At 62.4% G+C, this 14,075-nt stretch overlaps 1 protein-coding gene across 2 annotated transcripts in view; it reads left to right on the top strand.

Annotated features, from left to right (window-relative positions):
* eprs1 (glutamyl-prolyl-tRNA synthetase 1) overlaps nt 1–3,093 on the top strand; it is a 31,417-nt gene extending 28,324 nt beyond the window's left edge. For both annotated transcript variants that reach the window (XM_069199164.1, XM_069199165.1), the window contains one exon: nt 2,717–3,093. In XM_069199164.1, coding sequence (XP_069055265.1) covers nt 2,717–3,078 — 362 coding nt within the window. In that variant the 3' untranslated portion in view covers nt 3,079–3,093. The remainder of the gene's footprint in view (nt 1–2,716) is intronic.
* The last annotated feature ends 10,982 nt before the right edge of the window (nt 3,094–14,075 follow it).

Genomic DNA, 14,075 nt, shown 5'->3' with positions numbered 1-14,075 from the left:
CTCTGCTCCTCCCTCCCAGCTCGTCTCTCGCTCTGCTCCTCCCTCCCCGCTCGTCTCCCGCTCTGCTCCGCCCTCCCCGCTCGTCTCCCGCTCTGCTCCGCCCTCCCCGCTCGTCTACCGATCTGCTCCTCCCTCCCCGCTCGTCTCCCGCTCTGCTCCTCCCTCCCCGCTCGTCTCCCGCTCTGCTCCGCCCTCCCCGCTCGTCTACCGATCTGCTCCTCCCTCCCCGCTCGTCTCTCGCTCTGCTCCTCCCCCCCGCTCGTCTCTCGCTCTGCTCCTCCCTCCCAGCTCGTCTCTCGCTCTGCTCCTCCCTCCCCGCTCGTCTCTCCCTCTGCTCCTCCCTCCCCGCTCGTCTCTCCCTCTGCTCCTCCCTCCCAGCTCGTCTCCCGCTTTGCTCCTCCCTCCCCGCTCGTCTCCCGCTCTGCTCCACCCTCCCCGCTCGTCTCCCGCTCTGCTCCTCCCTCCTCCCCCGGCTCGTCTCCCGCTCTGCTCCTCCCTCCCCGCTCGTCTCCCGCTCTGCTCCTCCCTCCCCGCTCGTCTCCCGCTCTGCTCCTCCCTCCCCGCTCGTCTCCCGCTCTGCTCCTCCCTCCCCGCTCGTCTCCCGCTCTGCTCCTCCCTCCCCGCTCGTCTCCCGCTCTGCTCTTTCCTCCCCGCTCGTCTCTCGCTCTGCTCCTCCCTCCCAGCTCGTCTCTCGCTCTGCTCCTCCCTCCCAGCTCGTCTCTCGCTCTGCTCCTCCCTCCCAGCTCGTCTCTCGCTCTGCTCCTCTCTCCCAGCTCGTCTCCCGCTCTGCTCCGCCCTCCCCGCTCGTCTCTCCCTCTGCTCCGCCCTCCCAGCTCGTCTCCCGCTCTGCTCCGCCCTCCCCGCTCGTCTCCCGCTCTGCTCCTCCCTCCTCCCCCGGCTCGTCTCCCGCTCTGCTCCTCCCTCCTCCCCCGGCTCGTCTCCCGCTCTGCTCCTCCCTCCCCGCTCGTCTCCCGCTCTGCTCCTCCCTCCCCGCTCGTCTCCCGCTCTGCTCCTCCCTCCCCGCTCGTCTCCCGCTCTGCTCTTTCCTCCCCGCTCGTCTCTCGCTCTGCTCCTCCCTCCCAGCTCGTCTCTCGCTCTGCTCCTCCCTCCCAGCTCGTCTCTCGCTCTGCTCCTCTCTCCCAGCTCGTCTCCCGCTCTGCTCCGCCCTCCCCGCTCGTCTCTCCCTCTGCTCCGCCCTCCCCGCTCGTCTCCCGCTCTGCTCCTCCCTCCTCCCCCGGCTCGTCTCCCGCTCTGCTCCTCCCTCCTCCCCCGGCTCGTCTCCCGCTCTGCTCCGCCCTCCGCGCTCGTCTCCCGCTCTGCTCCTCCCTCCTCCCCCGGCTCGTCTCCTGCTCTGCTCCTCCCTCCCCGCTCGTCTCCCGCTCTGCTCCTCCCTCCCCGCTTGTCTCTCGCTCTGCTCCTCCCCCCCGCTCGTCTCTCGCTCTGCTCCTCCCCCCCGCTCGTCTCTCGCTCTGCTCCTCCCTCCCAGCTCGTCTCTCGCTCTGCTCCGCCCTCCCCGCTCGTCTCCCGCTCTGCTCTGCCCTCCCCGCTCGTCTCCCGCTCTGCTCCGCCCTCCCCGCTCGTCTCCCGCTCTGCTCCGCCCTCCCCGCTCGTCTCCCGCTCTGCTCCTCCCTCCTCCCCCGGCTCGTCTCCCGCTCTGCTCCTCCCTCCTCCCCCGGCTCGTCTCCCGCTCTGCTCCTCCCTCCCCGCTCGTCTCCCGCTCGTCTCTCGCTCTGCTCCTCCCCCCCGCTCGTCTCTCGCTCTGCTCCTCCCTCCCCGCTCGTCTCCCGCTCTGCTCCGCCCTCCCCGCTCGTCTCCCGCTCTGCTCCTCCCTCCTCCCCCGGCTCGTCTCCCGCTCTGCTCCTCCCTCCCCGCTCGTCTCCCGCTCGTCTCTCGCTCTGCTCCTCCCCCCCGCTCGTCTCTCGCTCTGCTCCTCCCCCCCGCTCGTCTCTCGCTCTGCTCCTCCCTCCCAGCTCGTCTCTCGCTCTGCTCCGCCCTCCCAGCTCGTCTCTCGCTCTGCTCCGCCCTCCCCGCTCGTCTCCCGCTCTGCTCTGCCCTCCCCGCTCGTCTCCCGCTCTGCTCCTCCCTCCTCCCCCGGCTCGTCTCCCGCTCTGCTCCTCCCTCCTCCCCCGGCTCGTCTCCCGCTCTGCTCCTCCCTCCTCCCCCGGCTCGTCTCCCGCTCTGCTCCTCCCTCCTCCCCCGGCTCGTCTCCCGCTCTGCTCTTCCCTCCTCCCCCGGCTCGTCTCCCGCTCTGCTCCTCCCTCCCCGCTCGTCTCCTGCTCTGCTCCTCCCTCCCCGCTCGTCTCCTGCTCTGCTCCTCCCTCCCCGCTCGTCTCCTGCTCTGCTCTTTCCTCCCCGGCTCGTCTCCTGCTCTGCTCTTTCCTCCCCGGCTCGTCTCACGCTCTGCTCCTCTCACCATCCCAACCCCCCCCCCCCCCCCCGCTCGTCTCCCGCTCTTCTCCTCCCTCCTCCCCAGGCTCGTCTCCCGCTCATCTCAGGCTCTGCTCCTCCTTCCTCCCCCTTCTGGTCTCGCGCTCTGCTCTTCCCCCCCGGCTTGTCTCGCGCTTTGTGCCAACCCCCGCTCGTCTCCTGCTTGTCTCGCACTCTGCTCCTCTGCTCCTCCTCCCTCTCGTCTCTCGCTCTACAGCATGGCTTCATGTGCTGTGAGAGTCCGCTATCTACAAAGAGAATGACCTGTTTCTTGTTTGTCTCTGTGCAGTGATGTACCCAGCCTACGCCAAGTGGGTTCAGTCTCACAGGGACCTGCCCATCAAGCTGAACCAGTGGTGCAACGTCGTGGTCAGTACAGCTCTCCTGATCTCTCATTTCTGTGTATTGTCCCAGTATATTAAGTATCTGTTATTTCACCTCTTGTTGGGGTCTACCATATCTACCAGGGGTCTGTCCTGGGGGCTATGGTACCTTCTGGGGCTCCCCCTAGTGGACCTAGTGGATCTACACCAGGGCCTGTGTCTTATCCAAAGCCAAGCTGCTCCAGATACTGCTGTGTTAGAGTGGGCTCTGTGTTGTGCCTGGTGTTTTAGCAGCAGGCAGTCAGAGCACACACAGGCTGTAGCATGAGTGTCTGTAAGGGCGGTGCTGTGTGTGTGTGTGAGGTCTGTCTGTCTGTACGGGCGGTGCTGTGTGTGTGTGAGGTCTGTCTGTCTGGACGGGCGGTGCTGTGTGTGTGTGTGAGGTCTGTCTGTCTGGACGGGCGGTGCTGTGTGTGTGTGTGAGGTCTGTCTGTCTGGACGGGCGGTGCTGTGTGTGTGTGTGAGGTCTGTCTGTCTGGACGGGCGGTACTGTGTGTGTGTGTGAGGTCTGTCTGTCTGGACGGGCGGTGCTGTGTGTGTGTGTGAGGTCTGTCTGTCTGGACGGGCGGTGCTGTGTGTGTGTGTGAGGTCTGTCTGTCTGGACGGGCGGTGCTGTGTGTGTGTGAGGTCTGTCTGTCTGGACGGGCGGTGCTGTGTGTGTGTGTGAGGTCTGTCTGTCTGGACGGGCGGTACTGTGTGTGTGTGTGAGGTCTGTCTGTCTGGACGGGCGGTGCTGTGTGTGTGTGTGAGGTCTGTCTGTCTGGACGGGCGGTGCTGTGTGTGTGTGTGAGGTCTGTCTGTCTGGACGGGCGGTGCTGTGTGTGTGTGTGAGGTCTGTCTGTCTGGACGGGCGGTGCTGTGTGTGTGTGTGAGGTCTGTCTGTCTGGACGGGCGGTGCTGTGTGTGTGTGAGGTCTGTCTGTCTGGACGGGCGGTGCTGTGTGTGTGTGTGTGAGGTCTGTCTGTCTGGACGGGCGGTGCTGTGTGTGTGTGTGTGAGGTCTGTCTGTCTGGACGGGCGGTGCTGTGTGTGTGTGAGGTCTGTCTGTCTGTACGGGCGGTGCTGTGTGTGTGTGTGAGGTCTGTCTGTCTGGACGGGCGGTGCTGTGTGTGTGTGAGGTCTGTCTGTCTGGACGGGCGGTGCTGTGTGTGTGTGTGAGGTCTGTCTGTCTGGACGGGCGGTGCTGTGTGTGTGTGTGAGGTCTGTCTGTCTGGACGGGCGGTGCTGTGTGTGTGTGTGAGGTCTGTCTGTCTGGACGGGCGGTGCTGTGTGTGTGTGTGTGGTCTGTCTGTCTGGACGGGCGGTGCTGTGTGTGTGTGTGAGGTCTGTCTGTCTGGACGGGCGGTGCTGTGTGTGTGTGTGAGGTCTGTCTGTCTGGACGGGCGGTGCTGTGTGTGTGTGAGGTCTGTCTGTCTGGACGGGCGGTGCTGTGTGTGTGTGTGAGGTCTGTCTGTCTGTACGGGCGGTGCTGTGTGTGTGTGAGGTCTGTCTGTCTGGACGGGCGGTGCTGTGTGTGTGTGTGAGGTCTGTCTGTTTGTGTGGGCGGTGCCGTGTGTGTGTGTGTGAGGTCTGTCTGTCTGGACGGGCGGTGCTGTGTGTGTGTGTGAGGTCTGTCTGTCTGTCTGGACGGGCGGTGCTGTGTGTGTGTGAGGTCTGTCTGTCTGGACGGGCGGTGCTGTGTGTGTGTGTGTGAGGTCTGTCTGTCTGGACGGGCGGTGCTGTGTGTGTGTGTGTGAGGTCTGTCTGTCTGGACGGGCGGTGCTGTGTGTGTGTGTGGTCTGTCTGTCTGGACGGGCGGTGCTGTGTGTGTGTGTGAGGTCTGTCTGTCTGGACGGGCGGTGCTGTGTGTGTGTGTGAGGTCTGTCTGTCTGTGTGGGCGGTGCCGTGTGTGTGTGTGAGGTCTGTCTGTCTGGACGGGCGGTGCTGTGTGTGTGTGAGGTCTGTCTGTCTGGACGGGCGGTGCTGTGTGTGTGTGTGTGAGGTCTGTCTGTCTGGACGGGCGGTGCTGTGTGTGTGTGTGAGGTCTGTCTGTCTGGACGGGCGGTGCTGTGTGTGTGTGTGAGGTCTGTCTGTCTGGACGGGCGGTGCTGTGTGTGTGTGAGGTCTGTCTGTCTGGACGGGCGGTGCTGTGTGTGTGTGTGAGGTCTGTCTGTCTGGACGGGCGGTGCTGTGTGTGTGTGTGAGGTCTGTCTGTCTGGACGGGCGGTGCTGTGTGTGTGTGTGAGGTCTGTCTGTCTGGACGGGCGGTGCTGTGTGTGTGTGAGGTCTGTCTGTCTGGACGGGCGGTGCTGTGTGTGTGTGTGTGAGGTCTGTCTGTCTGGACGGGCGGTGCTGTGTGTGTGTGTGAGGTCTGTCTGTCTGGACGGGCGGTGCTGTGTGTGTGTGTGTGTGAGGTCTGTCTGTCTGGACGGGCGGTGCTGTGTGTGTGTGTGAGGTCTGTCTGTCTGGACGGGCGGTGCTGTGTGTGTGTGTGAGGTCTGTCTGTCTGGACGGGCGGTGCTGTGTGTGTGTGTGAGGTCTGTCTGTCTGGACGGGCGGTGCTGTGTGTGTGTGTGAGGTCTGTCTGTCTGGACGGGCGGTGCTGTGTGTGTGTGTGAGGTCTGTCTGTCTGGACGGGCGGTGCTGTGTGTGTGTGTGAGGTCTGTCTGTCTGGACGGGCGGTGCTGTGTGTGTGTGTGAGGTCTGTCTGTCTGGACGGGCGGTACTGTGTGTGTGTGTGAGGTCTGTCTGTCTGGACGGGCGGTGCTGTGTGTGTGTGTGAGGTCTGTCTGTCTGGACGGGCGGTGCTGTGTGTGTGTGTGAGGTCTGTCTGTCTGGACGGGCGGTGCTGTGTGTGTGTGTGAGGTCTGTCTGTCTGGACGGGCGGTGCTGTGTGTGTGTGTGAGGTCTGTCTGTCTGGACGGGCGGTGCTGTGTGTGTGTGAGGTCTGTCTGTCTGGACGGGCGGTGCTGTGTGTGTGTGTGTGAGGTCTGTCTGTCTGGACGGGCGGTGCTGTGTGTGTGTGTGTGAGGTCTGTCTGTCTGGACGGGCGGTGCTGTGTGTGTGTGAGGTCTGTCTGTCTGTACGGGCGGTGCTGTGTGTGTGTGTGAGGTCTGTCTGTCTGGACGGGCGGTGCTGTGTGTGTGTGAGGTCTGTCTGTCTGGACGGGCGGTGCTGTGTGTGTGTGTGAGGTCTGTCTGTCTGGACGGGCGGTGCTGTGTGTGTGTGTGAGGTCTGTCTGTCTGGACGGGCGGTGCTGTGTGTGTGTGGTCTGTCTGTCTGGACGGGCGGTGCTGTGTGTGTGTGTGATGTCTGTCTGTCTGGACGGGCGGTGCTGTGTGTGTGTGTGAGGTCTGTCTGTCTGGACGGGCGGTGCTGTGTGTGTGTGAGGTCTGTCTGTCTGGACGGGCGGTGCTGTGTGTGTGTGTGAGGTCTGTCTGTCTGTACGGGCGGTGCTGTGTGTGTGTGAGGTCTGTCTGTCTGGACGGGCGGTGCTGTGTGTGTGTGTGAGGTCTGTCTGTTTGTGTGGGCGGTGCCGTGTGTGTGTGTGTGAGGTCTGTCTGTCTGGACGGGCGGTGCTGTGTGTGTGTGTGAGGTCTGTCTGTCTGTCTGGACGGGCGGTGCTGTGTGTGTGTGAGGTCTGTCTGTCTGGACGGGCGGTGCTGTGTGTGTGTGTGTGAGGTCTGTCTGTCTGGACGGGCGGTGCTGTGTGTGTGTGTGTGAGGTCTGTCTGTCTGGACGGGCGGTGCTGTGTGTGTGTGTGGTCTGTCTGTCTGGACGGGCGGTGCTGTGTGTGTGTGTGAGGTCTGTCTGTCTGGACGGGCGGTGCCGTGTGTGTGTGTGAGGTCTGTCTGTCTGTGTGGGCGGTGCCGTGTGTGTGTGTGAGGTCTGTCTGTCTGGACGGGCGGTGCTGTGTGTGTGTGAGGTCTGTCTGTCTGGACGGGCGGTGCTGTGTGTGTGTGTGTGAGGTCTGTCTGTCTGGACGGGCGGTGCTGTGTGTGTGTGTGTGTGAGGTCTGTCTGTCTGGACGGGCGGTGCTGTGTGTGTGTGTGTGAGGTCTGTCTGTCTGGACGGGCGGTGCTGTGTGTGTGTGTGAGGTCTGTCTGTCTGGACGGGCGGTGCTGTGTGTGTGTGTGAGGTCTGTCTGTCTGGACGGGCGGTGCTGTGTGTGTGTGTGAGGTCTGTCTGTCTGGACGGGCGGTGCTGTGTGTGTGTGTGAGGTCTGTCTGTCTGGACGGGCGGTGCTGTGTGTGTGTGTGAGGTCTGTCTGTCTGGACGGGCGGTGCTGTGTGTGTGTGTGAGGTCTGTCTGTCTGGACGGGCGGTGCTGTGTGTGTGTGTGAGGTCTGTCTGTCTGGACGGGCGGTGCTGTGTGTGTGTGTGAGGTCTGTCTGTCTGTACGGGCGGTGCTGTGTGTGTGTGTGTGAGGTCTGTCTGTCTGGACGGGCGGTGCTGTGTGTGTGTGTGTGAGGTCTGTCTGTCTGTCTGGACGGGCGGTGCTGTGTGTGTGTGTGAGGTCTGTCTGTCTGTCTGGACGGGCGGTGCTGTGTGTGTGTGTGGTCTGTCTGTCTGGACGGGCGGTGCTGTGTGTGTGTGGTCTGTCTGTCTGTACGGGCGGTGCTGTGTGTGTGTGAGGTCTGTCTGTCTGGACGGGCGGTGCTGTGTGTGTGTGTGAGGTCTGTCTGTCTGGACGGGCGGTGCTGTGTGTGTGTGTGAGGTCTGTCTGTCTGGACGGGCGGTGCTGTGTGTGTGTGAGGTCTGTCTGTCTGGACGGGCGGTGCTGTGTGTGTGTGTGAGGTCTGTCTGTCTGGACGGGCGGTGCTGTGTGTGTGTGTGAGGTCTGTCTGTTTGTGTGGGCGGTGCCGTGTGTGTGTGTGTGAGGTCTGTCTGTCTGGACGGGCGGTGCTGTGTGTGTGTGTGTGAGGTCTGTCTGTCTGGACGGGCGGTGCTGTGTGTGTGTGTGAGGTCTGTCTGTCTGTCTGGACGGGCGGTGCTGTGTGTGTGTGAGGTCTGTCTGTCTGGACGGGCGGTGCTGTGTGTGTGTGTGTGAGGTCTGTCTGTCTGGACGGGCGGTGCTGTGTGTGTGTGTGTGAGGTCTGTCTGTCTGGACGGGCGGTGCTGTGTGTGTGTGTGGTCTGTCTGTCTGGACGGGCGGTGCTGTGTGTGTGTGTGAGGTCTGTCTGTCTGTACGGGCGGTGCTGTGTGTGTGTGTGAGGTCTGTCTGTCTGTGTGGGCGGTGCCGTGTGTGTGTGTGAGGTCTGTCTGTCTGGACGGGCGGTGCTGTGTGTGTGTGAGGTCTGTCTGTCTGGACGGGCGGTGCTGTGTGTGTGTGTGAGGTCTGTCTGTCTGGACGGGCGGTGCTGTGTGTGTGTGTGAGGTCTGTCTGTCTGGACGGGCGGTGCTGTGTGTGTGTGTGAGGTCTGTCTGTCTGGACGGGCGGTGCTGTGTGTGTGTGTGAGGTCTGTCTGTCTGGACGGGCGGTGCTGTGTGTGTGTGTGAGGTCTGTCTGTCTGGACGGGCGGTGCTGTGTGTGTGTGTGAGGTCTGTCTGTCTGGACGGGCGGTGCTGTGTGTGTGTGTGAGGTCTGTCTGTCTGGACGGGCGGTGCTGTGTGTGTGTGTGAGGTCTGTCTGTCTGGACGGGCGGTGCTGTGTGTGTGTGTGAGGTCTGTCTGTCTGGACGGGCGGTGCTGTGTGTGTGTGTGTGAGGTCTGTCTGTCTGGACGGGCGGTGCTGTGTGTGTGTGTGTGAGGTCTGTCTGTCTGTCTGGACGGGCGGTGCTGTGTGTGTGTGTGAGGTCTGTCTGTCTGTCTGGACGGGCGGTGCTGTGTGTGTGTGTGGTCTGTCTGTCTGGACGGGCGGTGCTGTGTGTGTGTGTGGTCTGTCTGTCTGGACGGGCGGTGCTGTGTGTGTGTGTGAGGTCTGTCTGTCTGGACGGGCGGTGCTGTGTGTGTGTGAGGTCTGTCTGTCTGGACGGGCGGTGCTGTGTGTGTGTGTGAGGTCTGTCTGTCTGGACGGGCGGTGCTGTGTGTGTGTGTGAGGTCTGTCTGTCTGGACGGGCGGTGCTGTGTGTGTGTGTGAGGTCTGTCTGTCTGGACGGGCGGTGCTGTGTGTGTGTGTGAGGTCTGTCTGTCTGGACGGGCGGTGCTGTGTGTGTGTGTGAGGTCTGTCTGTCTGGACGGGCGGTGCTGTGTGTGTGTGTGAGGTCTGTCTGTCTGGACGGGCGGTGCTGTGTGTGTGTGTGAGGTCTGTCTGTCTGGACGGGCGGTGCTGTGTGTGTGTGTGAGGTCTGTCTGTCTGGACGGGCGGTGCTGTGTGTGTGTGTGAGGTCTGTCTGTCTGGACGGGCGGTGCTGTGTGTGTGTGTGAGGTCTGTCTGTCTGGACGGGCGGTGCTGTGTGTGTGTGTGAGGTCTGTCTGTCTGGACGGGCGGTGCTGTGTGTGTGTGTGTGAGGTCTGTCTGTCTGGACGGGCGGTGCTGTGTGTGTGTGTGTGAGGTCTGTCTGTCTGGACGGGCGGTGCTGTGTGTGTGTGTGTGAGGTCTGTCTGTCTGGACGGGCGGTGCTGTGTGTGTGTGTGAGGTCTGTCTGTCTGGACGGGCGGTGCTGTGTGTGTGTGTGAGGTCTGTCTGTCTGGACGGGCGGTGCTGTGTGTGTGTGGTCTGTCTGTCTGTCTGTCTGGACGGGCGGTGCTGTGTGTGTGTGTGAGGTCTGTCTGTCTGGACGGGCGGTGCTGTGTGTGTGTGTGAGGTCTGTCTGTCTGGACGGGCGGTGCTGTGTGTGTGTGTGAGGTCTGTCTGTCTGGACGGGCGGTGCTGTGTGTGTGTGTGAGGTCTGTCTGTCTGGACGGGCGGTGCTGTGTGTGTGTGTGTGAGGTCTGTCTGTCTGGACGGGCGGTGCTGTGTGTGTGTGTGTGAGGTCTGTCTGTCTGGACGGGCGGTGCTGTGTGTGTGTGTGTGAGGTCTGTCTGTCTGGACGGGCGGTGCTGTGTGTGTGTGTGAGGTCTGTCTGTCTGGACGGGCGGTGCTGTGTGTGTGTGAGGGTCTGTCTGTCTGGACGGGCGGTGCTGTGTGTGTGTGTGTGAGGTCTGTCTGTCTGGACGGGCGGTGCTGTGTGTGTGTGTGAGGTCTGTCTGTCTGGACGGGCGGTGCTGTGTGTGTGTGAGGGTCTGTCTGTCTGGACGGGCGGTGCTGTGTGTTTGTGTGTGAGGTCTGTCTGTCTGGACGGGCGGTGCTGTGTGTGTGTGTGTGAGGTCTGTCTGTCTGGACGGGCGGTGCTGTGTGTGTGTGTGTGAGGTCTGTCTGTCTGGACGGGCGGTGCTGTGTGTGTGTGAGGGTCTGTCTGTCTGGACGGGCGGTGCTGGTGTGTGTGTGAGGTCTGTCTGTCTGGACGGGCGGTGCTGTGTGTGTGTGTGTGAGGTCTGTCTGTCTGACGGGCCGGTGCCGTGTGTTGTGGGTGAGGTCTGTCTGTCTGTGTGGGCGGTGCCGTGTGTGTGTGTGAGGTCTCTCTGTCTGGACGGGCGGTGCTGTGTGTGTGTGTGAGGTCTGTCTGTCTGGACAGGCGGTGCTGTGTGTGTGTGTGAGGTCTGTCTGTCTGGACGGGCGGTGCTGTGTGTGTGTGTGAGGTCTGTCTGTCTGGACGGGCGGTGCTGTGTGTGTGTGTGTGAGGTCTGTCTGTCTGGACGGGCGGTGCTGTGTGTGTGTGAGGTCTGTCTGTCTGGACGGGCGGTGCTGTGTGTGTGTGAGGTCTGTCTGTCTGGACGGGCGGTGCTGTGTGTGTGTGTGTGAGGTCTGTCTGTCTGGACGGGCGGTGCTGTGTGTGTGTGTGTGAGGTCTGTCTGTCTGGACGGGCGGTGCTGTGTGTGTGTGTGTGAGGTGGGTCTGTACGGGCGGTGCTGTGTGTGTGTGTGAGGTCTGTCTGTCTGGACGGGCGGTGCCTGTGTGTGTGGTGAGGTCTGTCTGTCTGGACGGGCGGTGCTTGTGTGTGTGTGTGAGGTCTGTCTGTCTGGACGGGCGGTGCTGTGTGTGTGTGAGGTCTGTCTGTCTGGACGGGCGGTGCTGTGTGTGTGTGTGTGAGGTCTGTCTGTCTGGACGGGCGGTGCTGTGTGTGTGTGTGTGAGTCTGTCTGTCTGGACGGGCGGTGCTGTGTGTGTGTGTGAGGTCTGTCTGTCTGGACGGGCGGTGCTGGTGTGTGTGTGTGAGGTCTGTCTGCTGGACGGGCGGTGCTGTGTGTGTGTGAGGTCTGTCTGTCTGTACGGGCGGTGCTGTGTGTGTGTGTGTGAGGTCTGTCTGTCTGGACTGGGCGGTGCTGTGTGTGTGTGTGAGTCTGTCTGTCTGGACGGGCGGTGCTGTGTGTGTGTGAGGTCTGTCTGTCTGACGGGCGGTGCTGTGTGTGTGTGTGAGGTCTGTCTGTCTGGACGGGCGGTGCTGTGTGTGTGTGTGAGGTCTGTCTGTCTGTACGGGCGGTGCTGTGTGTGTGTGTGAGGTCTGTCTGTCTGGACGGGCGGTGCTGTGTGTGTGTGTGAGGTCTGTCTGTCTGTGTGGGCGGTGCTGTGTGTGTGTGTGAGGGTCTGTCTGTCTGTCTGTACGGGCGGTGCTGTGTGTGTGTGTGAGGTCTGTCTGTCTGGACGGGCGGTGCTGTGTGTGTGTGTGAGGTCTGTCTGTCTGGACGGGCGGTGCTGTGTGTGTGTGTGTGAGGTCTGTCTGTCTGGACGGGCGGTGCTGTGTGTGTGTGTGTGAGGTCTGTCTGTCTGTGTGGGCGGTGCCGTGTGTGTGTGTGAGGTCTGTCTGTCTGTGTGGGCGGTGCCGTGTGTGTGTGTGAGGTCTGTCTGTCTGGACGGGCGGTGCTGTGTGTGTGTGTGAGGTCTGTCTGTCTGGACGGGCGGTGCTGTGTGTGTGTGTGTGAGGTCTGTCTGTCTGGACGGGCGGTGCTGTGTGTGTGTGTGTGAGGTCTGTCTGTCTGGACGGGCGGTGCTGTGTGTGTGTGTGAGGTCTGTCTGTCTGTCTGGACGGCGGTGCTGTGTGTGTGTGAGGTCTGTCTGTCTGGACGGGCGGTGCTGTGTGTGTGTGTGAGGTCTGTCTGTCTGGACGGGCGGTTGCTGTGTGTGTGTGAGGTCTGTCTGTCTGGACGGGCGGTGCTGTGTGTGTGTGTGAGGTCTGTCTGTCTGGACGGGCGGTGCTGGTGTGTGTGAGGTCTGTCTGTCTGGACGGGCGGTGCTGTGTGTGTGTGTGTGAGGTCTGTCTGTCTGGACGGGCGGTGCTGTGTGTGTGTGTGTGAGGTCTGTCTGTCTGGACGGGCGGTGCTGTGTGTGTGTGTGAGGTCTGTCTGTCTGTCTGGACGGGCGGTGCTGTGTGTGTGTGAGGTCTGTCTGTCTGGACGGGCGGTGCTGTGTGTGTGTGTGTGAGTCTGTCTGTCTGGACGGGCGGTGCTGTGTGTGTGTGTGAGGTCTGTCTGTCCTGGCGGGAGGTGCTGTGTGTGTGTGAGGTCTGTCTGGACGGGCGGTGCTGTGTGTGTGTGTGTGAGGTCTGTCTGTCTGGACGGGCTGGTGCTGTGTGTGTGTGTGTGAGGTCTGTCTGTCTGGACGGGCGGTGCTGTGTGTGTGTGTGAGGTCTGTCTGTCTGGACGGGCGGTGCTGTGTGTGTGTGAGGTCTGTCTGTCTGGACGGGCGGTGCTGTGTGTGTGTGTGTGAGGTCTGTCTGTCTGGACGGGCGTGTCTGTGTGTGTGTGTGTGTGTGAGGTCTGTCTGTCTGGACGGGCGGTGCTGTGTGTGTGTGTGAGGTCTGTCTGTCTGGACGGGCGGTGCTGTGTGTGTGTGTGAGGTCTGTCTGTCTGGACGGGCGGTGCTGTGTGTGTGTGTGAGGTCTGTCTGTCTGGACGGGCGGTGCTGTGTGTGTGTGTGAGGTCTGTCTGTCTGGACGGGCGGTGCTGTGTGTGTGTGTGAGGTCTGTCTGTCTGGACGGGCGGTGCTGTGTGTGTGTGTGAGGTCTGTCTGTCTGTCTGTACGGGCGGTGCTGTGTGTGTGTGTGAGGTCTGTCTGTCTGGACGGGCGGTGCTGTGTGTGTGTGTGAGGTCTGTCTGTCTGGACGGGCGGTGCTGTGTGTGTGTGTGAGGTCTGTCTGTCTGGACGGGCGGTTGCTGTGTGTGTGTGTGTGAGGTCTGTCTGTCTGTGTGGGCGGTGCCGTGTGTGTGTGTGAGGTCTGTCTGTCTGTGTGGGCGGTGCCGTGTGTGTGTGTGAGTTGTCTGGGCGGGCGGTGCTGTGTGTGTGTGAGTTGGGTCTGTCTGTCTGGACGGGCGGTGCTGTGTGTGTGTGTGAGGTCTGTCTGTCTGGACGGGCGGTGCTGTGTGTGTGTGTGAGTCTGTCTGTCTGGACGGGCGGTGCTGTGTGTGTGTGTGAGGGTCTGTCTGTCTGGACGGGCGGTGCGTGTGTGTGTGTGAGGTCTGTCTGTCTGGACGGGCGGTGCTGTGTGTGTGTGTGAGGTCTGTCTGTCTGACGGGCGGTGCTGTGTGTGTGTGTGAGGTCTGTCTGTCTGGACGGGCGGTGCTGTGTGTGTGTGAGGGTCTGTCTGTCTGGACGGGCGGTGCGTGTGTGTGTGTGAGGTCTGTCTGTCTGGACGGGCGGTGCTGTGTGTGTGTGTGTGAGGTCTGTCTGTCTGGACGGGCGGTGCTGTGTGTGTGTGAGGTCTGTCTGTCTGGACGGGCGGTGCTGTGTGTGTGTGTGAGGTCTGTCTGTCTGGACGGGCGGTGCTGTGTGTGTGTGTGAGGTCTGTCTGTCTGGACGGGCGGTGCTGTGTGTGTGTGTGTGAGGTGTGTCTGTACGGGCGGTGCTGTGTGTGTGTGTGAGGTCTCTGTCTGGACGGGCAGTGCTGTGTGTGTGTGTGAGGTCTGTCTGTCTGGACGGGCGGTGCTGTGTGTGTGTGTGTGAGGTCTGTCTGTCTGGACGGGCGGTGCTGTGTGTGTGTGTGAGGTCTGTCTGTCTGGACGGGCGGTGCTGTGTGTGTGTGTGGTCTGTCTGTCTGGACGGGCGGTGCTGTGTGTGTGTGTGAGGTCTGTCTGTCTGGACGGGCGGTGCTGTGTGTGTGTGTGAGGTCTGTCTGTCTGGACGGGGCGGTGCTGTGTGTGTGTGTGAGGTCTGTCTGTCTGGACGGGCGGTGCTGTGTGTGTGTGAGGTCTGTCTGTCTGGACGGGTGCTGTGTGTGTGTGTGTGAGGTGTGTCTGTACGGGCGGTGCTGTGTGTGTGTGTGAGGTCTGTCTGTCTGGACGGGCGGTGCTGTGTGTGTGTGTGAGGTCTGTCTG

The sequence above is a fragment of the Lepisosteus oculatus genome, chromosome 2, assembly GCF_040954835.1.
Source record: "Lepisosteus oculatus isolate fLepOcu1 chromosome 2, fLepOcu1.hap2, whole genome shotgun sequence".
In the NCBI taxonomy this organism is placed as follows: domain Eukaryota; kingdom Metazoa; phylum Chordata; class Actinopteri; order Semionotiformes; family Lepisosteidae; genus Lepisosteus; species Lepisosteus oculatus.
The sequence above is the reverse complement of the archived record's forward strand: the minus strand, read 5'-3'. Positions and strand labels throughout refer to the sequence as shown.